Consider the following 26,691-nt stretch of genomic DNA (forward strand, 5'->3'; position numbering starts at 1 on the left):
GGACAACCTAGTCAGTCTTCGTAGTTCATCCCTCCTTACGATTGGCTCCACGTTGGCATATGCGCAATAGAACCAGGAAGCGTTCCACAGAATTTGGAATGCGGTTGGGCGATGAGGGAAAATCCCTCCCCCAGCCCTGAGTCAGAGGGCTGGTCTGCCGCGAAGGTGCCTGGGAAATGGAGTTCCCAGGAAGGCACAGCCCGCCGGCAAGCCGGAGGTCTGCGTAGGCTGCGCGGCCGCAGTCCTTCCGCGAGGGAGAGGGTGCGCGCGCAGCGCCTTCCGCCCAAGCGGAAGTTTTCGCGGGGCAACTGAGAAGGTGAGTCACGGTTCCCCTGGCGGGTTCGAGGGTCTGGCTGCAAATATGTGTCTGCCCACTCCGCTCACCAAATCTAGAGGTGAGGGGAAGGAGAAGCGGAGCAGGGGGAGGTCTCCTGATACCCTAGCCAGAGTTCGGTCGTGGTGCCTGTGACGTGAGCGCGACTCTTTGTGGGAGGCGGAGCCCCTGGGAGCGGGCGTCGGGGGTCGGGATGAAAGAAGCTTCTGGTCTCCGAAATAACCTGCCGGCTCCAAGTGTCCCCAGCTTCTTCGGGCTCTTGGTGATAGGCGTGGCTACGACGGAGACGGGCGGAACTAATGGGGAGTTCGACAGACGCCCCGCCGTGGTACTACGTCATCCCTGGTTTCCGCGGAGGACGGGGCCGAGGCGAATCCCGTCACCTAGGTGATTAGCCCTCCTGCCCTAAGTTAAAGTCTAATCTTTAGCTCTTCCACGAGGGGCACAGTATTTAACACATAGCAGATGTTCAGTAAATGTTTGTTGAGTAAGTAAAGAAAATGGGTGAATGAATGATAAAGACTGGCCTGAGTGTTGGAGCCTTGGCTCTGAGTCCTGAGCTAGCCATATGACCTTGGACCGGTGACTTCAACACTGAGACTTCCTTGTTTCTTCCATACATATTTATTGAGAGTTTAGTATAGCTGTACTTCCACGTGACGTATTAAACAGTTGCTTACTTATTTATTAAACTTGTCTTCCCCCACTAGAATGAGCTTTGTCGGGTCAGGAGCCTTGTTTGTTTCCTTTGCTGCTGTATCCCCAGTAGTAGGCACATATTAGGAGTTCAGTGAATAATTTTTGTTTGTTTGTTTTTTTGCGCTACGCGGGCCTCTCACTGTTGTGGCCTCTCCCGTTGCGGAGCACAGGCTCTGGACGCACAGGCTCAGCGGCCATGGCTCACGGGCCCAGCCACTCCGCGGCATGTGGGACCCTGCATCGGCAGGCGGACTCTCAACCACTGCGCCACCAGGGAAGCCCAGTGAATAATTATTGAGCGAATGAGTGAATGAACAAACTTAGCACATGTTGGCTGCATAGCCAATGCTCAATAAACATTAACCATTATCTTTTTTAAAAATAAATATTTATTTATTTATTTGCCTGCATTGGGTCTTCGTTGCTGCGCGCAGGCTTTCTCTGTGGCGAGCAGGGGCTACTCTTCTTTGAGGTGCGCGGGCTTCTCATTGGGTGGCTTCTTTTGTTGCGGATCAGAGGGTCTAGGCGCGCGGGCTTCAGTAGTTGTGGCACGTGGGCTCAGTAGTTGTGGTTTGTGGGCTCTAGAGCGCAGTCTCAGTAGTTGCGGCGCATGGGCTTAGCTGCTCCGTGGCATGTGGGATCTTCCCGGACCAGGGCTCGAACCCATGTCCCCTGCATTGGCAGGCGGATTCTTAATCACTGCGCCACCAGGGAAGTCCCAACCGTTATCTTTTACTTATGTGCAGCAAACCTGAGTCAGTCTCTCCACCTCTTTTCACTTACAGGACACAGTTAAGATGGAGTTTCCAGCCCAGTGAGTCTGAGGGCCAGACCGTGACCCCATAAAGGTACCATCCCCTGGGACGTATGCCCCTTAAGTCCTATTCCCCACCAACAGCCTGCTCCTGCTGCATCTCCTGTGTGTTACTGCTCGCAGACTTCACTCCCAGGAGAAAGGTTATCAGTGGCGTGGCAGTGGTCCAGGCGCTTACCCATTCCTAAAAGCCGTCTTTATCCGACAGCACTTGGCACCTGGGGAAATTCCACTGAAACCGCCTCAAATTTTCAAACTTTTATTTACATAAGTAACCTAGCACAGTCTTGAGTGTATTAGTCAGACTAGGCTAGACCATGCTGCAGTAACAATTGACCCCCAAATCTCAGTAGCTTAACCCAGACACCAGTTTCTCACTAATACAAAGTCTGGAGCAACTCTCCAGGGTAGCTGTCCTCTAGACAGTTTTGATCTTGTGGCTCCAACATCACACAAGGGTTTCTGGTTTGTCATGGCCTGAAGGGAGAAGTGATGGTGACTCTTCTAGCTTAAAAAAATGCTCACCAGTATTTATATCTTCGAAAAGCTAGAGATGTCCATTTAAATGTTATTACCAGGAAAGCAAATGATTAAGTCACACGACCAATCAGGATTACAACCTTCTTAGAGGCTAAAGAACACGTGACGGCAGTTTTGAAATCATATGTCGTACACAACTTGTGTAAAATAACAGAAAGGCAGTTTTATGCCACAGCGTGGTTTGTACTCCTCTGCAGGCCAAGGGGAAGAGGAACCCTTTTCTCCTCTGGTTGAGATTTCTTTCATGGGCTGTTTGGACGGCCTGTGTGTTTCAAGGGCAAGCACTGGAACTCCATGAGTTAGCACCAAGAGGAAATGGAGAGACCTGAGAGGCTCAGAACTTAGGATATGGAAAGAGAAAAGGGAAGAATAGAAACGTGGGATACAGGGCATGATAGGGTAATAACAACCACTAACATAAAAGGCTTTCTGTGGGCCGGGCCCCTGTTCTTAGCAATTGATAGAAATGTATTGCAACATGCCCAGCAAGGAGCACATCTGGAATTCAAATCCAGGCAGCCTGGAACCAGAGCCTGTGATTTTAAGGACTCTACTGTTTGCATTCTCAACAGAAACCAGTCTTTACAGTGAATAAAGGAAAAGGTTTTAATTAGACTGAGCCAGACACAGAAAGATAAATATGGCATGATCTGACATATATGTGGAATCTAAAAAAAAATTGTCAAACTCATAGTAACAGTGAGTGGAACGGTACTTACCAGAGGCTGTGGGGGAAAAGAGATATTGATCAAAGGGTATAAACTTCCCATTATAAGATGAATAAATTCTGGAGACCTAATGTATAGCATGGCAGCTATAGTAAATAATAACTAATTGTATACTTGAAATTTGCTGAGAGAGTAGATCTCAAGTGTCCTTACCACACACACACACACACACACACACACACACACACACACACACAAATTGGAACTATAAGAGGTGATGGATATGTTAATTAGTTTGATTGTGGTGATCGTTTCATAATGTATACTGTTAACCAGACTTTCAGAAACGGAGACTGACTGAAATAAAGAGGGATTTATTTGGGGTTTGTTAGGACTGCAGCCCAGGAGACCCAGATTCAAGAAGTACTTGAGGGCATCCTAATAAAGAAATACATATATACGTATTACAATTAAAAAAAAAAAAAAGAAGAAGCAACTTGAATTGTGTTCCACTGGACTACAAATGAAGGAAGCTTCTAAAGGCAAAAACTGCAAAGCCACAATTAGTTACATTAGTTGTTTATCAAGAATTATAATTAGATGATACAGCCACTATGGAGAACAGCATGGAGGTTCCTTAAAAAACTAAAAACAGAACTACCATACGACCCAGCAATCCCACTACTGGGCAAACCTGAGAAAACCATAATTCAAAAAGAGTCATGTACCACAATGTTCATTGCAGCTCTATTTACAATAGCCAGAAATGGAAGCAACCTAAATGCCCATCGACAGGTGAATGGATAAAGAAGATGTGGCACATATATGCAATGGAATATTACTCAGCCATAAAAAGAAACAAAACTGAGTTATTTGTAGTGAGGTGGATGGACCTAGAGTCTGTCATACAGAGTGAAGTAAGTCAGAAAGAGAAAGACAAATACCGTCTGCTAACGCATACATATGGAATCTAAAAAAAAAAAAAATGGTTCTGAAGGGGCAGGACAGGAATAAAGATGCAGACGTAGAGAATGAAATTGAGGACATGGGGAGTGGGAAGGGTAAGCTGGGATGAAGAGAGTGGCATGGACATATATACACTACCAAATGTAAAATAGGTAGTGGGAAGCAGCCACATAGCACAGGGATACCAGCTTTATGATCACCTAGAGGGGTGGGATAGGGAGGGTGGGAGGGAGACGCAAAAGGGAGGAGATACAGGGATATATGTATATGTATAGCTGATTCACTTTGTTATAAAGCAGAAATTAACACACCATTGTAAAGCAATTATACCCCAATAAAGATGTTAAAAAAAAATCAAGCTGGCAAGAAGTAGAGTGTTTGTTAAGCAAGGATTGGTTGGGGTCAGAATGGTTGCATCTATACGAGGGGGAACAGCCCTGAGACACAAGGTTCCAGGTAGCAGATGTTGTTTTAAAAATGGCTGGTGTCCTTGGGTTAGGTATAGTTCACAGAAAGTTCAAGTTCTCAGTGTTGCAGGAAAGTCCTGAGACCAGATCCTCAGTGGCTGCCCAGTTCCATTTTTGTATGTCTGAACTATGATCACTCCATTATAATTTTAATTTGTCATATATACATATATGGCAAATTAGAATTATTTATATATATACACACATACACATATATAAACAAGTTGTACACTTTAAATATAGACAGTTGTTATTTGTTAAAGATAAATAAGTGAAAGTAAAAAGAAAAGAACTTTGTCTTGCAAGGCAAAATGAAGTCACAAGCACAAGTTTATTTTGACTTCTATTTTGATATCCCAGCTTATAACTGGGACTGTACACTGAATCTTAGAATAAAAAACAAATAAAATAATTTTGCTTTTTTCTTTTGCTATTTAAAGTATATTCATTGGAAATGCCTATTGCACTGTCATCCCTGTTGAGTTTCTCTGCTTCATTTATGAACTAGTTTCATCCTGCTCTTATGGGCTAAGTTGTATCCCGCAAAAATTCATATTTTTAGGAAACTCTAACCCTGAGTATCTCAGAATGCATCTGTATTTGGAGATAGGGCCTTTAAAGAGGTAATTAAAGCGAGGTCTTTAGGGTGGGCCTGCTGTGGTCTGAACATTTGTGTCCCCCCGCAAAATTCATATGTTGAAATGAAATGCCCAATGTGACGGTATTAGGAGGTGGGGCCTTTGGGATGTGGGTAGGTCGTAAGGGTGGAGCTCTCATGAATGGGATTAGTGCCCTTATAAAAGAGACCCAGAGAGCTCCCCAGCCCCTTCCTCCATGTGAGGACACAGGGTGAAGTTGTCAGTCTGTAGCCCAGAAGAGGGCCTTTACCATAACCCAGCCACAGTGGCACCTTGATCTTGGACATCCCAGTCTCCAGAACTGTGAGAAATAAATTTCTGTTGATTGTAAGCCACCCAGTAGTCTGTGATATTTTATTATAGCCACTCAAACAGACTATGATGGGCCCTAGTCCAATAAGAAGAGGGATTAGAACACAGATAGAGGGACAACCATGTGAGGACACAGTGAGAAGGCAGCCATCTGCAAGTCAAGGACAGAGGCCTCAGAAGAAGCCAAACTTGCTGATACCTCGATCCCGGACTTCTAGCCTCCAAAATTGTGAGAAAATAAATTCCTGTTGTTTAAGCCACCTAGTCCATGGTATTGAGTTGTGGCTGCCCAAGCAAATGAATACACCTGCTGTATCCTCATTTGTTGTAGGCTCTATGTGTGACTTTGCCTTTGATTTTTTAAAGTATTAGGAAGTATTGCAGAAATACACAAGGCTTAGAGGATAACGTAGTGAACACCCGTTACCCCTCTAAGTTAGTCAGGATAGGGTAGGATGTGCTGCAGTAACAAGTAAACCCTGAAATCTTAGTGGCTTAATACAATGTAAGTTTATTTGCCCATCATGAGATTGCGACATGGACCAGGCAGCCCTGCTTCATCTTGTACCTATGCCATCTGGAGTATGGACCATCTGGGCCATCCCTGCAGAGGATGGGTGGACAGAGGAGGTACTTGGGCTCTTAACTGCCTCAGCCGGGAAGTGACTTCCATTCACACCCCATTGGCCAGAAGTAGCCAAAACTAGTGGCCCCAATCTCACTGCAGGGGATCCTGGGAAGTGAAGGGGAGGATGTGGATATCTGGTGAGCACTAATGGTCTCTACCTTCCCCATAACATGGTTCAAGAAATGAGCATCACAATTACAGCTGAAGACCCTCAATGCTTCCGTGATTGGAGCAGTTCTGCAGAACTTTTATTGACCTCAAGCCATTCTCATATCTTTTGTGAGCGCTGCAGTTTCACTCTGCATTTGTTCTGCTTTGTACCTGCCCTGGGCCATTAGGGAGAGACAGGTGGCTAGAGGCTGGACACGGGGCGAGAACTCACTTTCTCGCCCCCCCTTGGCCACACCATGCGGCACGCGGGATCTTAGTTCCCTGACCAGGGATCAGACCCGTGCCCCCTGCAGTGGAAGTGCAGAGTCTTAACCTCTGGACTGCCAGGAAGTCCCTGAGAACTCATTTTACAAGTGGCCACTTTCTGGGAATTCCCTGGCGGTCCAGTGGTTAGGATGCTGCACTTCCACTGCAGGGGGGCACAGGTTCGATCCCTGGCCAGGGAACTAAGATCGCACATGCCGTGCAGTGCAGCCAAAAAAGAAAAAAAAAAGAAGTGGCCACTTTCTGAGAGAGGGTATTCCAGGTATGATAACTTTTCTTCTTTCTGTAATCTCATCATCATGGGGAACTCAGGTGACTACTCGTCGGCAGTGGATTAAGTTTTCTTCCAGCTTCCTGTCCCCCGACCCCACTTCTGTTTTCTAGCATGATCTCCTGTCCAGACTGTGGCAAAGATGTTGAAGCAACTTTCAAATTCTGCCCCTACTGCGGAAAACCTCTGCCTACAGAGGAGCACGAGGGGTCCCAGACCTTTGTCAAGCCGTCTATGTCATCCTCCCAAGGTAAGAACCGGGGCTTTATGCTTCTCCCTTTAGGAGGGGTGATGTGTGTGCGTGCGTGTGTGCATTTGGGAAGGAAGGACAGACACCTTTGCAGTCTGCCTGACCCTGCATGGATACCGGAGAAGCCCAGAGCTCAGGCTCTCCCTATACAGAGTTTCTTGGCGTTTTATCGGGCTCGTGGCTCTGAAGTTGACAACTCATGCATTTCTGTCTCCAGCTTGGACTCTTCCCCTGAAATCTACATTCATATATATCAGACTCCCTGCTTGACATCTATTGGATGTCCCATAAGTGTCTCCGCATGCCCAGAACTAAGCTCCTGATATGACTGCCACCCCCCACCTGCCCCTTCCATAGACTATCCCATCGAGGTAACAGCAGTTCAGCTTATTCAGCTTCTCAGACCATGTAGTCATCCTCAAGTCCTCTTTCTCTCCCACCCCATGACTGCAGCCCTCCAGCAGATCTCATCATCTCTCCCTTTAAAAGTCAATGCCAAGGACTACCCTGATGGCACAGTGGTTAAGAATCCACCTGCCAATGCAGGGGACACAGGTTTGATCCCTGGTCCGGGAAGATCCCACATGCCACGGAGCAACTAAGCCCGTGTGCCACAACTACTGAGCCTGCGCTCTAGAACCCACAAGCCACAACTCCTGAGACCATGTGCCACAACTACTGAAGGCTTTGCGCCTAGAGCCCCGTGCTCTGCAACAAGAGAAGCCAGTGCAATGAGAAGCCCGTGCACCACAATGAAGAGTAGCCGCCACTCGCCTCAACTAGAGAAAGCCTGTGAGCAGCAACGAAGACCCAATGCAGCCAAAAATAAATAAGTAAATTTATTTTTTAAAAAACTCAATGCTGAATTGGACCACTTCCTGCCACCACCCTGATCCATCTCACCCTCACCTCACCAATATTGTAGAAGCTTTCTTCCCCTGGTCTCCCTGCTTCTTCTCTGTTCCCTGCAGCTCTCTTCAAGTGGCAGCCTGATGGACCCTGTTAAAACAAAGTCAGACCCTGTCATTCCCCTGCTCACTACCTTCCCAGGTTAAGCCTGACATGATCAGGTCCCTGTTGTCTCTCAGAGCTCATCTCCTAACCCTGGACCTCTAAGCTGTTGCACTTGCTGTTCTCTCTCTCTGGGTGGTTCTTCCCTCATCTGGTGCATGACCCCCTCTCTCACTTTCTTCAGGTCTTTATGCAATTGTTGCCTGCTCAGAGAGGCCTTCCCTGACACCTCTAATTAAATTGCATCCTCCTACATGTGACAGCCCCTGTCCCCTGCCCCTGCTTTATCTTGCCTTTCAGTACTTGTAAGTATCAACTGGATTAAATATATTATTTTACTCATTTATATTGCTCCTCATCTTGAAGCTCTGTAAGGATAGGAGTTTATTGTGGTTTGTAAGCTCTGTTGTTTGCACAGCATCCAGGACTGTGCCTGATACAGAGTTGGGTGCTGAGAAATCTTATTGATTGGTTGACTGAATGAATGAAATATCAGCAGTAGGTCCCAGCCAATGGAAAGCCCAAGCACAGATCCTACATTGGTAAATCGAAGTGGATTTGCTTATCTGAAGGCCACAGAAGGAAGTTGGCATACGTGGCAGAAAGTTCAGCAACGTTCGTTTTATCATTTAGGAGTGTGTTTGGCTGCAAGTAACAGAAAACACTACTTCAAGAGTTTAAACAAATGAGGTTTGTTTTTCTTTCTAACAAAAAGTCTGGAGGGGACAGTCCAGTGTACGGATGGTGTCCCCATGATGCCGTAAGGGACCCAGGCTCCTCCTGTCTTTCTCCTCATCCTTAGTGTATGGTTTTGGTTCGCATTCTCATTTTATATTGGAGTAGAGTTGATTTACAATGTTGTGTTAGTTTCAGGTGTACAGCAAAGTAATTCAGTTATACATATATATATCCATTCTTTTTCAGATTCTTTTCCCATATAGGTTATTACAGAATATTGAATAGCATTCCCTGTGCTGTACAGTAGGTCCTTGTTAATTATCTATTTTATGTATAGTGATGTGTATGTTAATCCCAAACTCCTAATTTATCCCTCCCGACACATTTCCCCTTTGGTAACCGTAAGTTTGTTTTTGAAGACTGTGAGTCTGTTTCTGTTTTGTAAATAAGTTCATTTGTATCATGTTTTTATATATATTTATTTATTTATTTTTGGCTGTGTTGGGTCTTCGTTGCTGCACACGGGCTTTCTCTAGTTGCGGTGAGTGGGGGCTACTCTTCCTGTGGTGTGCGGGCTTCTCATTGGCTTGTCTTGTGGAGCTCGGGCTCTAGGCGTGCAGGCTTCGGTAGTTGTGGCACACGGCTCAGTAGTTGTGGCTCGCGGGCTTAGTTGCTCCGCGGCATGTGGGATCTTCCCGGACCAGGGCTTGAACCCGTGTCCCCTGCATTGGCAGGTGGATTCTTAACCACTGCACCACCAGGGAAGTCCTGTATCATTTTTTTTTAGATTCCACATGTGTGATATCGTATGATATTTGTTTTTCTCTGTCTGACTTACTTCATTTAGTATGATAATCTCTAGGTCCATCCATCAGAGCCTGAGTCCTTAACCCCAGCCTTCGCTAATGCCAGCCTTGGGCCTCACTCATTGTTCATTCACCCAGTCATCAGGCAACAAACATACTTGGACTGCCTATTGTGTACTTAGGTGCTGTGTTTGTGCCCAGGGATGTAGTAACAGGTGAGATGGACCTGGTTTCTGCTCTCTCAGAGATTTTGGTGGCTGGTAAGGCAAACAGACATTGAATAAACAATTATTAGTTGAGTGCATGATAACAGAAGGGCAATGGATGGACCACAGAACACACATAAGGGAGATGTGTTTCTGGGAGGGTCAGGGAAGGCCTCCCTAGGTGGGTAATGTTTGAGCCGAGATCTAGGGATGATAAGAGTTAGCCAAGTGAAGACTGGGGGCAAGGTGAGGGGGTCGGAACAGGAATTCAGGCATCGAGGCATGGTATGGGGAAGAGCCATACATGTTGGAGAAGTAAAGAAGGACAGCTGTACTGGGGGCAGACACGTGGGGCCTTGTAGACCATGGGTAAGGAGTTTAGTAATCACTGATGTGGTGAGGAGCCATGGAAGAACTTCCGCCAAATGGGAAACACAGTATGATTTGCATTTTGAAGAGACCTCTCTGAATGCTACGTGTGGAAAGTAGATTGGAGGCATGGAAACCAGTTAGGAGGCCATTCCAGGAGTCCAGAGACCAAGTATGCTGGCTGAGGTAATGTCAACTGAAAGAAGACTTCTGGTTTTAGTAGTACAGCAGACTAGATGATAAGGAAAAGTCCCTTATGGCTCAGCACAGCACAAAATGCTGGATAAAATATAAAGAATATCTTTATATTCATAGGGCTGAATGGTAGGAAAGTAAGGTAATTACATGGAAGTGAGCAATAAGATAACACAGGGACTTCCCTGGTGGTCTAGTGGTTAACAATCCGTCTTGCAATGCAGGGGACGCTGGTTCGATCCCTGGTCAGGGAACTAAGATCCCACATGCCATGGGGCAACTAAGCCCACGCACCCCAACGATAGAGCCCATGTGCTCTGGAGCCCTCACGCACGACTAGAGAGCCCGCTTGCTCTGGAGCCCATGCGTCACAACTAGAGAAGCCCGCGCACTGCAACAAAAGATCCTGCTTGCCACAACTAAGACCCAATGCAGGCAATAAATAGATAGGGAGGGAGGGAGGGAGGGAGGGAGAGAGAGACAGAGACAGAGACAGAGAAAGGAAAGAAAGAAGGAAGGAAAGAAAGAAAGAAAAGGAAGAAAGGAAGGAAGAAAGAAAATGAAGAAAGAATGAAAAGAAAAAGAAAGAAAAGAAGGAAGGAAGGAAGGAAGGAAGGAAGAAAAGAAAAAAGAAAAGAAAGAAAACACAGACCCACAGGGCTGAGCAAATGCTATAGCGGGTATTGGTCCTGGGCTGTGTGCTGGTCATTATGGGGTACAGGAGACAAAGCATAGGGCCTGAGCAGCACAGGGGTGAGATTGGAAACCTCCTCTAAAATCTGGGACTTTTCAGTGGTAAAAAAAATTGCTCCACAGAGAAAATATGTGGAGACATTTGTCTGTCTCAGCCTTGATTGTGAGTGAAAAATGTCCTCTCTGAGAACTCCTAACCAAGAACTCACATCCTTAACCAGTTTGGGGCCAGAATTCATACTGATCTGTGTGGCCCCCAAAAAATACAAGCAGAAAAGTTAGTATAAAGTGATGAGTGGTGGGTGCCCTCCGCCCCAGCAGAGCCAAATCTTTTCTTGTGGAACATCTTTTAAAGACAGACCTTAGACTTCCAACAGGCACATCAGCTCCCAACCAATTAACAAAGATACCAGGAAACAAGCCACTGCCAGGAGAAACACAAACTATAGAATCAGACCTACAATGACCAGAGACCTTGGAATTAACAGACGAGAATATGTACAAAGCACATTTATTATGTTTACAGAAATAAAAGAACTAATTGAAGGTACAGTGAAGGAACGAAAGCTAGTTAGGATTGATTAGGCAGATTTTAAAAGAACCAAATAAAATCTCTGATGATAAAAATAAATATCATCATGGCAATCAGAAACTCATTGGATGGTTTAAACTCCAGACTAGACACTCTGAAGGAGAACAGTGAACTGGAAGACAGATCTGAAGAAATTACCTAAAGGAGACCACACTGTGATAAAGTGCTTGAGGATATAAAAGAGAGGCTAAGCCTCTCTTAGGAAAGAATAACTAAAACAAAGGAAAGTTTGTTTAGATTATTTAGGTGATAGTAGTAAAACTTGGCTGTGAGGGTCAAAGGGAAGAGAGTGTTGAATATGACCTCAGGTTTCTGGTTTAATGGTTCCTGGAAAGGACTTCTGTAACTCCAGTCTGCATTCAGTCTTCCTTTCTCTAGGCTCAAAGAAAAGGAGGAACACCAGTTCTGAAATATCTCCCAAGAAAGTGAAATGGCCCAGCTGCGCTTCCTCTCCCCCATCATCCCTTCTCTCAGAAGGTGAGAGTTCTGAATCTGAAGATACCTTCAGTACCTGTGAGAAACCCAAAGATGAGAGTTCTGCTCAATATGGGGGAAAGGAGGGTCATCTGACAATGTTTGAGGCATCATGCCTCTGCTCAGGCATCACGTACGCCTGCTTGGACCCTCCTCCCAGGATCCCCCCCACCTTCCAGCCCACAGGCTCCCCCTCCAGTCCATCCCTACCTGGCCAGAGGTGACCTCACCCGTCCCTGCTCACAGCCCCCTACCGTCCCCATCGCCCCACTGTCTGGGCTCTTCAGCCTGACCTCTGAGACGATGGTCTGGTTCCTCCTTTAGCTCTCACCACAACCCTGTACACAGAAAACTCACTTTTGGAAATACTTTTTAGGGTTTTCAGCTTCTGGTCTTGGCTAAGTCTGTTCCTTCAGCCCTAGGGCCTCTCCTCTTTCCAGCACTCAGGGTCAGATCTCTAGGAAGCCTTTCCTGAATGCCATAGGCTGGATCAATTCCACCTCATCTCCCTCCATAGCCTCTCTGTCCTCTTTGTCTGGGCTCCCACAGTGCCAGTGATGTCCTCATTTGAGTTCATGTCTCCTCCAGGCTCTATGTCCCTTTCTGCCTCGCTTGCTGGACTGAGAGTCCCTCGTGGACAGGGACCGGGTGGACTCATTTGTGTATTCCCTGTGCCAGCCAGTGAGCAGGGAAGGGTGAGGACCATATGCTCGTCTCCTTCCCACTGGGTCTTCGGATCTCAAGTCACAGCCCTTCGGTGTCTCCTCTTTCTCCCTTGTTATCTCTGGGCCCCACGGCCTCATCCCATCTGTGCCTTGGGTGGATGGCGGCTGGGAGGAGTGAAGCAGGGAATATCTTTTCCTGTGTCCCTATCTCACCACACCGCCCGCATTGTCTTGCCAGTCTAGGAGCCCCTCAAAGGCACGGCCTCAGTCTAACAAATGTCTTGTCCCTCTTCATGCTCAGCACAAAACCAGGTCCTGTTTTAGGATGTTTTGGGTTGAATGTCTGGAATGGTTTTTTTTTCCTCCCTGGCAAACTTCTACTCGTCCAATAGGACCCAACTCAAATGTCCCCTCCTCCATGAAGCCTCCCCTGACTTCTGCAGGCACTGTCAGTCTCTTTCTCATATTCCTCTGTACTGCCCTGTCTCAGACTCAGTTCTGACCAGCTGTATCCAGGTCAGTCTCCCCCACCAAATTAGAGGCTCCCAAGGGAAGGGTCCAGATCCAACTCACGTCCGGGTCCCCAGCTTCAGCACACAGGATCCGTGGAAGGTCTGAGGAAGCTTTTGTTGAATGGACAAATTAATAAATGAACAGTATTATGAGCGCCGTCTGATTACCCACCCAACTTTTCTCTCCCGGATGCCGCCTTTTCTTTATTCTCACCATCCTCCTGCAGGGTGCTGGAGCAGATCCCCAACCTCCCAGAGCAGCCCTCAGACAACCAGGCAGAGCCCTCAGGCACTGAAGCGGAGCCGGGTGACCACCTCGCTCAAGGCTTTGCCAGAGAGGACGGTGCTGATAGACAAGAGTGGGCAGCACTGGAAGCTGAGCTGCCTCCAGAGCAGGGATGGCCAGGGCATTCTCTATGAAGGTACACTCTGTCCACAGGTGGGCAGGTGCTGGGCTGGGCTGGGCTGGGTCGGGCCATCTTGGAGCCAAGGCAAAGGGGAGGGAACCACTTTCTGAGAATGGAGATGGAGCCGTATCCCAGCTGCAGACCTGCCTCGAGGCAGCTTTCTCTTAGAGCTGGGACTGCAAACCTATGCACCTACAGCAGCTGGGAAGGTAGAGTAAATGAGTGCAGGAGGCTGGGAGTCAGGCGATTGGGAGTGGTGGGGACTGTGGCCAACCAAAGCACATGTGCCCTGGATAAAGAGGACACTCTTCTCCACCGCCACCTACTGTTGTCACGTGGGAGTGCAGGCCCAGTGTGGCCGGAAGATAAGGACAGTGATCACTGTCTGTCTGTCCTGCAGAGATAGGATGGACCCTCCCTCCAAATTTGGTTTGAATGTTGAGACCGATGAGGATATGAAAGGTTTACTGCTTGTGTAATTGAGATCTCTGGTGGGGGTAGAAGCTCTGTGAGAACAAGGAAGAGCACCTAGCCCCGGTTTTTACTGTGGTTAAGGGGCAGGGCTGGGGTGAGGGTTCTGCCCAGGCCAGGGCCTCATGTGGTTTGAATCTCTGCCATCACCAAAAGAGGGAGCTCCAGGCTTTCTTATCAGTGGGACGGGAAGAAGCAGGGCTGGGCTTTGAAGTTAAACAAAACAACAGTTAAACAAAAAATGCAGCAAGACAACTTGTTACAATGAAGGAAAAGATAACTGCACTGGAAATGTTAGTATTAATCAACCTAGCATTAACTGAGTGCTTACTCCAGGCCAGGCCTTGTTCTAAGCACTTTATGTGGTTTTATGAGGTTTTTTTTGCATTTTTAAAAATTGAGATAAAATTCGTATAAGATTCACCATTTTAAAGTCTACAGTTCAGTGGGTTTTAGTAGATTCACGATGGTGCGCATCCGTCACCACCATCTAGTTCCAGAGTATTTCTGTCACCCCAAGAGGAAACCCTGTACCTTTACCAGTTACTCTCCTCCTCCCCCCCCAGCCCCTGGCAACCACTAATCTACTTTATGTCTCTGGATTTGCCTATTCTGGACATTTCAGGTAAATGGAGCGATACTCTCTGTGGCCTTTTTTGTCTGGCTTCTTCCCCTCAGCACGATGCTTTCAAGGTCCAACTATGTTGTCGCCTTTGTCAGAACTTCCTTCTGTTTTATGGCCGAGTAAGATTGCAGGGTGTGTATATATCACATCTGGTTGATCCATTTATCAGTTGGTGGATGTTTGGACTGTGTCCACTTCGGGCCATGATGAATAATGCTGCTGTGATCGTGCGTGTACAGGTTTTCACGTGGACATATGTTTGCTTTATACTTCTTAACCTGTTTAATTCTCACGACAGCCTCATGACGTCAGCAAGGTCATTATCCCCATTTTCTAGATAAGGAAAATGAAGCCCAGGGGTGTTAATGACTAGACAGAGATCTGGCTCCAGAGAGCTTCCAAGCTTGCAGGAAAAGCCAGAGATCGGGATTTTGAGAGGAAATCTCTGATTTGGAAGCACCGGCCGGCCAGACACGGGTGCCAGCAATTTCGAGCCTCAGGTTGGCCATCCCGCCTTAGAGCCTGGGCAGGAGGGCAGGGCAGCCACATTTGAGACAGACCCAGGTGGGGACTTCCTGGTGGTCCAGTGGCTTCCACTGCAGAGGACCTGGGTTCGATCCCTGGTCAGGGAGGTAAGATCCCACGTGCCGTGCGGTAAGGCCAAAAAAAAGAAAAAACGGACCCAGGTGGAGTCGTGACTGGGCTCTGGCACACTGAGTGAGCCTGGGCGAGCAGCTCTGCCTTGATGTCCCAGTTGGGAAAGTGAGAGGTGGTGTCCTGCCCACCTCCTGGGGCTGTTGGTCCCAAATGGTGAGCAGGGACAGAGGCAATGAGCTTGGAAAACGGTAAAGGGATCTTCTCAGGCGGAGGTAGGTAGCATTAGTCATGGAGGGACAGAGGGTGAGGGAGGGAGAGAGGAGAGCATAAAGGGACACTAGGGAGCGCTCACTCCATGCCAGGCACTGTTCTGGGGCCCATTTAATGCTCCCAGCCACGCTAGGAGGGAGACACTCATGTTACTTCATCTTACAGCTGGAGCACAGAGAGGGGAAGCCACTCGCCCAAGGTCACACAGCCTCAAAGTGACAGAGCTGGGATTTGAACCTAGGTGTAATTCGTAACCATTACACCACAAGAGAGGGAGGGAGGGAGGGAGGAGGAGGGAATCGGGGTGAGAAGGAATGAGAGGAAGAGAAAGGATAGAGGGGCAGAACCAACAACAAGAAAGGCTGGGGAGAGAGGATGGGGAGAGGCCCAGAGGACCGGGAAGGAAGAGGGAGAAGAAAGACAAACAAGGCAGGAGGCATCTGAAGGAAAAAAAAACCAGCTGTGTCCTCACATCAGAAACCCACAGTGGAAGGTTAGGAAGGAAATGCTCTGGGCCGTGTGTCTTCCCCTTTTGTGTCTCGGGTTGTTTGATCAGACCCCTTCCCAGCCCGGTGCGAGGTCGGGGTGCTGGCTCGGGCACAGTGGGGAGGGGGCTGCGTGTAGATGTGCCTCAGGGCGGCGTTCCCCCAGGACAGGTTGCCTTTGGCTTCTGCCAGTTTGCACCAGTTGGGAAGATGTAGTTGAAAACAGTGAGAGTACAACAGCAGCAGCAACCAGAGTGGTGATTTTTATTATAGCAGCTGAGCTGACGCTTCCAGCCTGCTCTGCGCCCCCACCCCCGCTAAGTTCTCTATGTCTGTTAGCTCACCTGATTCCCATAGCAGCTGACGCTTCCAGCCTGCTCTGCGCCCCCACCCCCGCTAAGTTCGCTATGTCTGTTAGCTCACCTGATTCCCATAGCAGCCCTGTGAGCTGGCACGCGCTCTTACTTTGTGAAACACTGAATTATAACGTCATCCTCCCTGGTCTCCCTGGCCCAGTTTGGGAGACCTGTCACCGAGGCAACCATGTAAATCCCTGCAGCTGCGGTATGCGTGGAGAATTGTTTCTGAGAAGCAACTGGGATTCAAGTCCCGGCCTGCCCCCCTGTGGATGGAGGTTCGGGGCTTGTATTCGTTTCCTGTGGCCACCATCACAAATCACCATAAACTTAGTGGCTGAAGACAGCACACATTTATTCTCTTCTAGTTGTGGAGGTCACAAGACTGAAATCAGTCTCACGGAGCTAAAGTTAAGATACGGGCGAAGGGACTTCCCTGGTGGTCCAGTGGTTAAGACTCCGCACTTCCACTGCAGGGGGCACGGGTTCGATCCCTGGTCAGGGAACTAAGAACCTGCATGCCGCGTGGCACGGCCAAAAAAAATTTAAAAAAAAGAGAGATATGGGTAGGGCTAGTCCTTCCAAGAGGCTCCAGAGGCAAATCCGTTTCCTTGCCTGTTCAGCTCCCAGAGGCCGTCTGCATCCCTCGGCTTGTGGCCCCTTCCTCCATCCTCAAAGCACATCACCCCAGGTTCTGCTTCTACCATCACATCGCCTTCTCCTCTTCTGTGGTCAAATCTCCCTCTGCCTCCCTCTTTATAAGGACCCTTGTAGGATTACGTTAGGGCCCCCTGGATCATCCAGGACAGTCAGTCCCCACAGCACAGGACCCTTAATTTAATCACACCTACAAAGACTCGCCATTGGTTCTCTCTACCTGCAGCCCCTTAACACGACGTATCTCTCCCAGTGGCTGCCCTGAGCCTCTCCCTGGTCCTCAGTTTCAGCTGCTCTGGGAGAATGGTTGCCTCCCTTTTCGAGGGGTTCCCCAGGGGTCCTTTAGGGCTTGTTTTAAGTACACAGTTAACTCAGCCCTGGCACCCTTGGCATTCATTGTGGGGGCTGTCCTGTGCACGATAGGGTGTTTGGCAGCATCCTCGACCTTCACCCATCCCCTCTCCCAGTCGTGACAACCAAAACTGTCTCCAGACATGGCCAGATGCCCGCTGGGGGGGCAGAACCGCCCACGGTTGAGAACCACTGAGTCAGGCCGTCCTGGACGTGCCCTCCAAAGACAGAGAGACCCTGTCAGCTGGTAACTGTCGGGTGGAATCACTATTCTTTTATTAAGCGCCTTTCAGCTGTGCCCACAACAAAGGTTGGGCCAGAGAAGGGCAGGCCAGGCAGAGGCACGGCACAGGCAAAGACTCAGAGGCTGGAAACCCACGCAGGAAGCGTCAGGATCCTGGTGTTGCTGACGGTGGGGCCTGGGATGCCCGGAGTCCCCATCCAGGTTTGGGGAGGCGGGAAAGCATAGGCAGACCGGTTGAGTTAGCCTTCTGCCTCTGCCGGCAGCTCGTTGTCTGATCTTCCTCGAGGGATGTCATGACCTTGCGCCTCAGTTTCCTCACCTGCCAAATGGAGAGTGTAATAACACCGACCTCACGGGGTTGTCGTTAAGAGAGTTAAATGAGTAGAACGATGAGCAGGAAAATAGCAAAAGCACCGTATAAACGCTTCCTGTTGTTATTCTGGTTATGATGGATCCCAGCGCAGCATTGTTGCTCCAAGTTCAATGTCGCCTGTCTCTTGGCCATCAGAGGCTCCCACCTGCCTGCCTGCCACACCCCTGTCTGCATTTGTCACACGTAGGGACTTTCCATACACGTATCAGGTTTGCATCAAGCAGGGGTCTCCCAGGTCGCAGGGTCTGGAGCCAGGTTTACAGCCCGGCTCTGCTGAGGCCCTCGGCCAAGCCCACTGCCTTCCTCCTCTGTCGCTTCCTCTGTGTAATGGGAATTGCCCAGCTGACTCCCCGGCGTCGGCGGGAGGGCCAGTGAGAAGAGTGGAGGGGAAAAGCCCTTCATAATCTGCAGAGCAGTGCAGGAAAAGCATATTTAAATTACCAGCTGTTCTGCCTGTTTCCGAGTGCCAGGCATGTGGTTCGTTGACTGGTGCTTTTCCTCGGACCCTGAGGTAACTCTGAGGCAGGTACTGTTTTTATGCCTGAGAGGTGCCCCGGCCATTTCCAGCATGCCCCTCAAAGATCCCCCCCAAATCCCCTCCGCACAGGTGGGAAGGACGCCTCTCACCCCCAAGATCCATGATCTTTCCACACTTCCCTCCTTTAGGCTGGGCTCAGGTCACCTTTGGCCTTAAATCTGTAAGCCCTGGTTCCTGCCCGGCTCCAGCTGGAGCTTCTTGAAGGCAAGGGTGGCTTCTAGGTAACTTTGTCACCTCCCTGCCCCTTAGCTCAGTGTCTCAGACAACACCAGCCTGGATGGTTAGGAAGGGTGGGAAAGAAGAGAGAAAAGGGAGGAGGATGCAGAGAGCCAGCTGGGATGGATGGCGATGGTTCGGTTCGTGAGCTCCTGGGGGTGAGCTAGACCTAGGCCAGTGCCGCTCTGCCACCTACCAGCTGTGGGCCCTCGGCTGATTATATTTTAAAAGCTGCCACACACTGAGCGCTCCCGGCGTGCCCAGTGTGATGCTGGGCTGTGGTGGGGGCATCATTGAGCAGCTCATACAAAGGGTGAAGCTGGGGTTGTTCCCTGGCGGTCCAGTGGTTAGGACTCCATGCTTTCACTGCCAAGGGCCCAGGTTCAGTCACTGGTCAGGGAACTAAGATCCCACAAGCCACGCGGCATGGCCAAAACCAAAAACGGGTGAAGCTGGCTATGATTCCTGCTCAGCTGGTACTGTTGTTATTCCTGCCGACCCCTCTGAATCCTTGCATCCAGTCTCAGGGGTGGGCTTCATTAGTCCTACTTTATTGACATGGGGCGGAGGCCCAGAGAGGATTAGCACCTCACACCAAGTCACGGAGTTGACGGAGGGGCTGGGCTTGAGCCCGGATCTGCGTGGCACAAAGCCTCCCGTGTCACTCGGCCTCAGTAAGCTTCGGCTTTCTCGTCTCGTCCGTCAAGTGGAGCTAACAGGGAACAGTTCTTAGAGCTTTCTGAGATGCTTTTCCCAGGTTATAATCCTCAAATTTGGCTCAAATAAAATTTTCCATTTGTCTCTTAAAAAAAAAAATGGAGCTAACGACGACAGCCACCATAATAGTAATAACAATAACATTGTATTAGACCTTCCTAGGGCCGTCCTGAGCATTAGAAGAAACAATGTGCGTAAAGCCCACACTTAGCACGGGGCAGTAGACTTTGGAGGGTTTGTAATTAAGCAGAATGGGGCAAGCATGCAGGTGTTTATGAGGAAGTGCCCCAGGGATCAGCACCTGCAGAGGGGAGGGGGAGGAAGTGGTGGGGCAGGGGGGAGACATAGAGCGCTGGAGCAGCCCAGGGATCACCTCGGCTGGCCCCATGGGGGCTCTGGAGCAGAAGCGGTCCTTCAGTGTGGTTCTGAGTTAGGCCAACACGGCTGGGCCTTTATATCCCCCTCCATCAGCCTTTGGCTATGGGCCGCCCTGGGACTTGCAGCTGAGGGCATCCCTGAGGGACTGAAGGCTGCTGCAGTGGCCTCTCCAGGTTGCGTGGGGCTAGGGGAACAGGTCTTCCTCCAAGGGGATCTGCGTCCATCACACGGTACTTATGCATTGTTCAAAGACGGGGATATTGAATAGTATCCCCGGAGCTGAGAAGGAACTTTGAGATCGAAGAAAACGAAGTGGACAGCTCCATAAAGTGCAGTTACGAAGTTTATTGTGGGTACCTTACATATGGGTAGGATCCTGCGGACAGCGATCTGGAAGCATTTGCAGCTGCACTCTGTGCTGCCAGAAGGGGTACAGGGGATTTAAAGGGGCCAAAGCTAAAGATAGAATCTGACTTCTAAGGGGGAAGCACGTCTGCGCCAACAGGAGCTGGATTTTTCCTTCCCCTGGGGGGTCTCATAACCATTATTCCTCGTGGACCGTGAACCATCTGTGTCAGCAAAAGTCATTCTTCCAGTTTTCAGAGGAAGGCTTAAAGTTAATCAGGAACTTATCTGGCTTGGGTGCGTTCCTCATGCGTAGGCTAGAGCTCTGTTATGCAGAAAGGGGAGGGGGTAGGACAGTGGGCCTAAGATGACCCTGACAAGATGGAGTCGGTGTGGTTCAGCCACACACCCATATATGCAGACAAATGCATACAGCTGCTGAGTCAGGGGCCCCAGAACCACCCCTGGGTTCAGTGATTCACTGGGGGGACCCACAGGCCTCAGCCTATAGTCATAATTTATTATAGCAGAAGGATACAGCACAGTCACCAAAGGGATAAAGCACATGGGGTAAGTCCGGGGGAACCAGCGCCAGCTTCCGGAGTCCCCTCCCCTTAGAGTCACACGGGATTTATAACAAGCTGTGACGTCACACATGAAACGCTCATTAGAGGAATGATCATTAGAGACTCAGTGCCCAGGATTATTGTTGGATGCTGGTCCCACAGGCACTCTCTGCCTAGCAGGTACCAAAATTCTACTCTCAGAAGGAAAGCAGGTGTTCAGCATAATGGTTTGGGCACCGGGAGCCCCTTTTATTGGTTAGGAATCCTAGAACCTTCCCAGCTGATTCGCAGACACCAGCCGAGGTTCAGCCTTGCGCGCAGGCCTTTCGGAGGAGAGCAGTCTCATGTTTAATTACCCTTTGTGCATAGCTGTGTATTAACAGAGAGAGAAAGAAAGAAGCTGTTGAAAATAGGAAGGAGCAGATCATGAAAGTCGAGAATGCACTTGACCCTGTGGGAATCCGTTAACCACAGCTGCTGCTCCTTACTCTGAGGACACTGACCCTGACCTTCCCTCTAGATGATAACCTTGCTCCTTTGTCCATCCACAGCTGAGCCCGACTCCACCTTTGCCTGCGAGTCAAGTCTCGGAAAACAAAGATTCTCACTTAAACTAGTGAGTGGCCCCGGGGGGAGCGGCACTGAGGGGATGGCCTGGGGCTTTAGCAAATGCACCACTGACCTCCAAGCGCCTCTGTGGGCTGGGCAAGCCAGAGAGCACAGCCTTGGCCTTCAAGGAGCAGTGGGACCTTGGGTGGGGCACGTTTCCCTCTGGGCCTTGGGTTCTTCTACATGGGGCCCCTCAGAAACCGCAGTCGGGTCCACCCGTGAGCCCTGGCTCTGATGCTTTCTGGCTGTGTGTCTGGGCAAGCGCCCGAAACCTGGGACGGCTGGGTTGGGTGCCCTCCCTTGGCTCTAGATGGAGGCCGTGTGAGTGGTTCAGAGCCAGTGCTCCTGAACCAGGCTCGCAGATGAGTGATAGCACCTGCTTGCTGAGAGCCTGTCCTGCGTCCAACCCTGGGCTAAGAGTTTCATAATCAAACCTGTGGGGTGGTTACTGTGTTTCCCATTTAACAGATGAGGAAATAAAGGCTCGGTCGCTTGCCCAGGGACGCCCATTATGAAAATTGCTTTGTTCACTGCTGTATTGACAATGCCTAGAACAATACTAGGCACATAACAGGTGCTTTATAGAAAGAATGAGTGAATGGCAGAGCTGAGATTTGAACCCAGTTCTCTTTGACCCTGTGCCCTGAAGAACCCAGCTGTACTAGTTGTGTTTAATTAAAATATTTGGTTTGACTGCTTGGAAAAAATGACCCAATGTTAGTTATGGCTTAAACAAGTATATTTTATTGGTTTTCCATTTAACAGTCTGGGGGCAGTGGTCCAGGGCTGATATGACAGTTCCATAAACCAGGGGCTTACTTTCCTTCTCTCTTGTTGCTCCAGGCCCCTCAATCTATAACGTTCATCTCATGGGCCGAGATGGCTGCTCCACCTCCTACCATCTCATCTGCATTCCAGCCAATTGGAACAGGAAAAGAGGAAGGGGAGTGCCTGCCCTAGCCCTTTAAGGGCGTAACCTGGAAGTTGCCCGTGTCTCTTCTGCTCACATCCCCATTGGCCAGAACTTGGTCTTGTGGGCATTCCTCACTGCAAGGGAGACTGGGAAATGTAGTTTTTAGCTGAAGGGCATGTGTCTAGGGAAACTTGTAGATCCTATTGTAAAAGAAAAGGAACCTGGGCAGTGACTCAGAGTCTCTGATATATGTTCACATGGAGCACCCTAGGGAATTTGGTTCTGATGTGCAGGACTTGGGGAACCTGGGTTATTGCTGGCATTACCCTGGGGTAATCCATGGCCAGTGATGACCTTGGAGCCCTTGCCTAAGAGATTCCAGTGTGACAGCCTTTTCCCCTCTCCTCCTCCACTAGGATGCCAAGGATGGGCGCTTGTTCAACGAGCAGAACTTCTTCCAGCGGGCCGCCAAGCCTTTGCAAGGTATTTCTCAGGGAAGTGGGCAAGTGGGGGAAGAGTTGGGGGTACCGGCTTGGTCAAAACAACTGGCTTCTCCCTGAAGATGTGGGAAGGGTGGGGATTAAATTAAAGGCCCAGGTTTGCTCCCATCACCCCTCGGGCCTCAAGCCCCAGAGGACAGACAGCGGACAATGGGCTGAGGCTGGCTTGTCATACCAGCTCTTGAGCGCCAAGTATTAAATTTTCACAAATACTGCAAGCCAGTTATTAAAACATAGCCATCGGACTTCCCTGGTGGTCCAGTGGTTAAAACTCCGTGCTCCCAATGCAGGGGGCCTAGGTTCAGTCCCTGGTCAGAGAACTAGATCCCGCATGCCACAACGAAGATCCTGCGTGCTGCAACTAAGACCCAGCACAGCCAAATAAATAAATAAATAATTTTTAAAATAATAAAATTGCCCTGCAATCTTTCAGTCATAGCCATCTTAAATAAATAAATAAAACACAGTCATCATAAATTAATTTTATCAATTTACAGTCAAATTAGGAGCAAGGGTAATAAATACTCAAAGCTCATCCCTTCCTAATTATTTGTCTACATTTTCTATCATCTAGACTTTTTTTTTTTGGCCACGCCTCTTGGCATGTGGGATCTTAGTTCCCCGACCAGGAATTGAACCCATGCCCCCTGCAGCGGAAGCGCAGAGTCCTAACCACTGGACCGCCAGGGAAGTCCCTACTATCTATATTCTTGAGGTTGTTTACATTCACTGTATCTGTGTGGTGGAAATACCATGTAAGGGCATGCTACTGCCTCTCTTTCTACCTCAGTCTTCCATGATACCACATTGGTAGCTTGAAATTGGCCATACTGGGAAGTATTTACACCACAGAAATCAGCAAACACGACAGATCAAGGCTATCTTTCCCCAGACAACCAGCTGTTAAACTTTTATCAGCACACCGCTGGATCTGTACCATCCAACTGAGATCCTGGAAGGTGGGCAGACATGTAGTGACACCTTGACCAGTTTAGACACTCCCCGATCTCATTAGCTCTACATAGGAATTCAGAGGTTACGCTGTCGCTCTTACCTTTTCCACTCACTCCAGATTTGTCAGTGCTTTCTCCCATGTTCACACCCCCTATCGTCACCCCCCTCGCTGTCATGCACCCACAGAGGCGACATCACCAACCAGGAGACCCAGTGTGTGGCCTGGACTCGGGGGCGCTCTGCTTCTGGTCTGGGAACGGGATGCTGTCCATTGTGGGTGCAGGGCCAGGTGGGCCCTAACCTCTCAGGCCCCTGCCTCCCACAGTGAACAAGTGGAAAAAGCTGCACTCGACCCCCCAGCTGGCCATCCCCACCTGCGTCGGTTTTGGCATTCACCAGAACAAGTACAGGTGAGTCACTTCACTTGCCACTCGCCTCACTGGCCCCTTCCTTTCTCTCCCTGTCACATGCCCAGGCATGGCTGGGACCCTGGAGCCGTTGACCAGATAGTTGCTTCCTTCCTTCCCCCAGCCTTGAGCCAGGCTGGTCCCCCACCAATCCGAAACCTTCATCTCACCCAGGACCGGGATCTGGTAGCCCCCAGCCACACCCCATCCTTGGTGGCTTGTATTCCATCCCCTCCCCTGGTCATCTCTCCCACTTGCTGGGACACGCATGTCTTCCAGGTTCTTGGTGTTCCCCATCCTGGGGAGGAGCCTTCAGTCGATCCTGGATGACTACCCGAAGCATGTGATGTCAGTGAGGTCTGTGTTCCAGATGGCCTGCCGGCTGGTAAGTCCCTGAGAGTTGCAGGCTCCCATCCAGAGGATGGCCCCCCAGGTCCTATTTTATCCGTCTGTTTGCTCATTGACACGTTCAGCCCGCACCTCCCTCTGCTGGGCACTGGGGCGAGCACGGTGACCAACACAGCTGAACACCAGGCTGTTAGAACCAGAGTGATAAGTGGGACTTCCCTGGCGGTCCAGTGGTTAAGACTCTGCACTTCCAGTGCAGGGGGCGCGGGTTCAATCCCTGGTTGGGGCACTAAGATCCTGCATGCCGTGCAACACGGCCAGAAAAAAAAACAGAGTGATAAGTATTGTCAGGAGACCGTAGCAGTTGGAGGAAGGGTCCCAGCCTAAATTGAGGGGTTCAGTTGAACTTCCTGGTAGAGGTCATTTCTAAGTCAAGAGTGGGAAATAGCAAGGTGCTGGGTAGAGTAGGAGTGGAGATGCATGGGAGAACATTCCAGGCCAAGGATATAGCTTAGGCAAAGGCTGGTGTGGGAAAGAGAGCACAAGACTTTTGTTCATTCATTCCTTCCTTCATCCATCGTTTCATTAAATATTTATCAGGTCCCTGCTGGGAATCAGACACTGTCCCGGGGCTGGGAGTACCATGGGGGGCAGCACAGTCATGGTTTTTATGTCTAGTGGGAGAGGATGATATTAAATCACAGTTGCACAAATTGTGAAAAGTGCTTTGACTAGAAGTGATGGAGAATAAGAGGACCCAGTGTAAATTGCTAGAGGGATGGAAGTGGCAAGGGAGTGACACATCAGGTGAGTCCTGAAGGTCATTACGCTCAGAGTGTCTGCAGTAGGACGTGTAGAGGGGAAAGGTAACAGCTGAGGGTGGTGTGGAGAGCTCAGCAGTGACCAGATCACGCAGGACCTTGAACACCAACCTGGGGGACCGGGACTCTGTCCCGAGGGCGCTGGGGAGCCACGCGAGGATTGGGAATAGGGGAAGGGCAGGGTCAGCTCTGGGTGTAGAAAGACCCTGTGGGCCGTGTGGGGACGGGCCGGAGGGGTGAGATGGAGGCTGGGTGAGGTCAGCACAGAGAGGACCAGGCCTGAGGAGGAGCTGGGCTGTGGGGATGGAGAGTTTGAACAAGCAGAACTTGGTGGGCAGTAGAGCCTTGGAGTCGACGGGGGCTTGGGTTGTAATCAAGATGTAAGGAGTACCTGGGCAGTTCAATATATGAGCTCGATGGAAAAGTCAGAGCTAGAGATCAGAATGTAAATTACTTAGCTAAATGTATTTCTGCTTCCTAGGGCAAATGAGAAAAAACCTCTTTGATGTACATGAGTGCTGGGTTTTCTTTCTTGCGGGGGGTCAATAAGTAACCAGCTTCTTCCCCTCCTGAGATCAGCCAAGAGATAGACATAAGAGGTCAACGGAAAACCAAATATCACCTTTAATGCTGAATTTTTCAAAAACCTAATTAGAAGCCATGCTTAGGTGTGCTGATGCTTCACTTAGGAGTAGTCAGGCTTGGACCACCGCCACCCCCATCACAAGCAGCACCACGTGACCCCAGGCCCAGCAGTGGGGGTTCCCTCCGGAGCTTTGCATCAGAGCCTCTTTGTGTTAGCCTGCTGCTCAGGAGATGCTTGCTTGCTTCCCCCCAGCTGGATGCCCTGGAGTTCCTCCATGAGAATGAGTATGTTCACGGCAATGTGACAGCTGAGAATATCTTTGTGAATCCAGAGGACTTGTGCCAGGTAATAGCCAGGTCCTCCTCCATCCTGGGGGCTCTCTGGGCTCAGGATCTCACCTGTCTCAAAACCTGCGTTTATTTCACAATGCTTATTGCACACAAAGAATTGCTATCCATCATGTATAAAGAGTTCCTTCAAATAAATAAGAAGAGATGAGTGACTTAGTAGAAAAATAGACAAAGGATAGGAAAAGCAGTTCATAGAAAAAGAAATCCACAGGTTAGTTAAATGTATGAAAAGATGCTTAACCTCCCTAATAGTCATAGCAATTACTCTTAAAATACACTATTTTTACCCTTTGGGTGGACAAAATTAAAAAGAAAAATAATATCTCCTGCTGATAAGGATGTAAGGAACTAGGAATTCTTTACATACTATTGGAAGTATGAAAT

At 49.3% G+C, this 26,691-nt stretch overlaps 1 protein-coding gene across 5 annotated transcripts in view; it reads left to right on the top strand.

Annotated features, from left to right (window-relative positions):
- Positions 1 to 205: 205 nt before the first annotated feature.
- Positions 206 to 26,691, top strand: part of VRK3 (VRK serine/threonine kinase 3) — a 42,814-nt gene continuing 16,328 nt past the window's right edge. Inside the window, exons 1-10 of one of the 5 annotated variants that reach the window (XM_082676812.1) lie at positions 206 to 316; positions 1,819 to 1,881; positions 6,886 to 7,022; positions 11,936 to 12,049; positions 13,451 to 13,645; positions 21,371 to 21,435; positions 22,758 to 22,824; positions 24,121 to 24,205; positions 24,482 to 24,587; positions 26,210 to 26,302. In XM_082676812.1, coding sequence (XP_082532938.1) covers positions 6,887 to 7,022; positions 11,936 to 12,049; positions 13,451 to 13,645; positions 21,371 to 21,435; positions 22,758 to 22,824; positions 24,121 to 24,205; positions 24,482 to 24,587; positions 26,210 to 26,302 — 861 coding nt within the window. In that variant the 5' untranslated portion in view covers positions 206 to 316; positions 1,819 to 1,881; position 6,886. Of the gene's footprint in view, positions 396 to 1,818; positions 1,882 to 6,885; positions 7,023 to 11,935; positions 12,050 to 13,450; positions 13,646 to 21,370; positions 21,436 to 22,757; positions 22,825 to 24,120; positions 24,206 to 24,481; positions 24,588 to 26,209; positions 26,303 to 26,691 lie in introns of all 5 variants that reach the window. The other 4 variants (XM_082676814.1, XM_082676813.1, XM_082676815.1 and 1 more) reach the window with 4 other exon arrangements.

This window comes from Grampus griseus, assembly GCF_964374135.1.
Source record: "Grampus griseus genome assembly, chromosome: 19".
NCBI classification, from domain to species: Eukaryota; Metazoa; Chordata; class Mammalia; order Artiodactyla; family Delphinidae; genus Grampus; species Grampus griseus.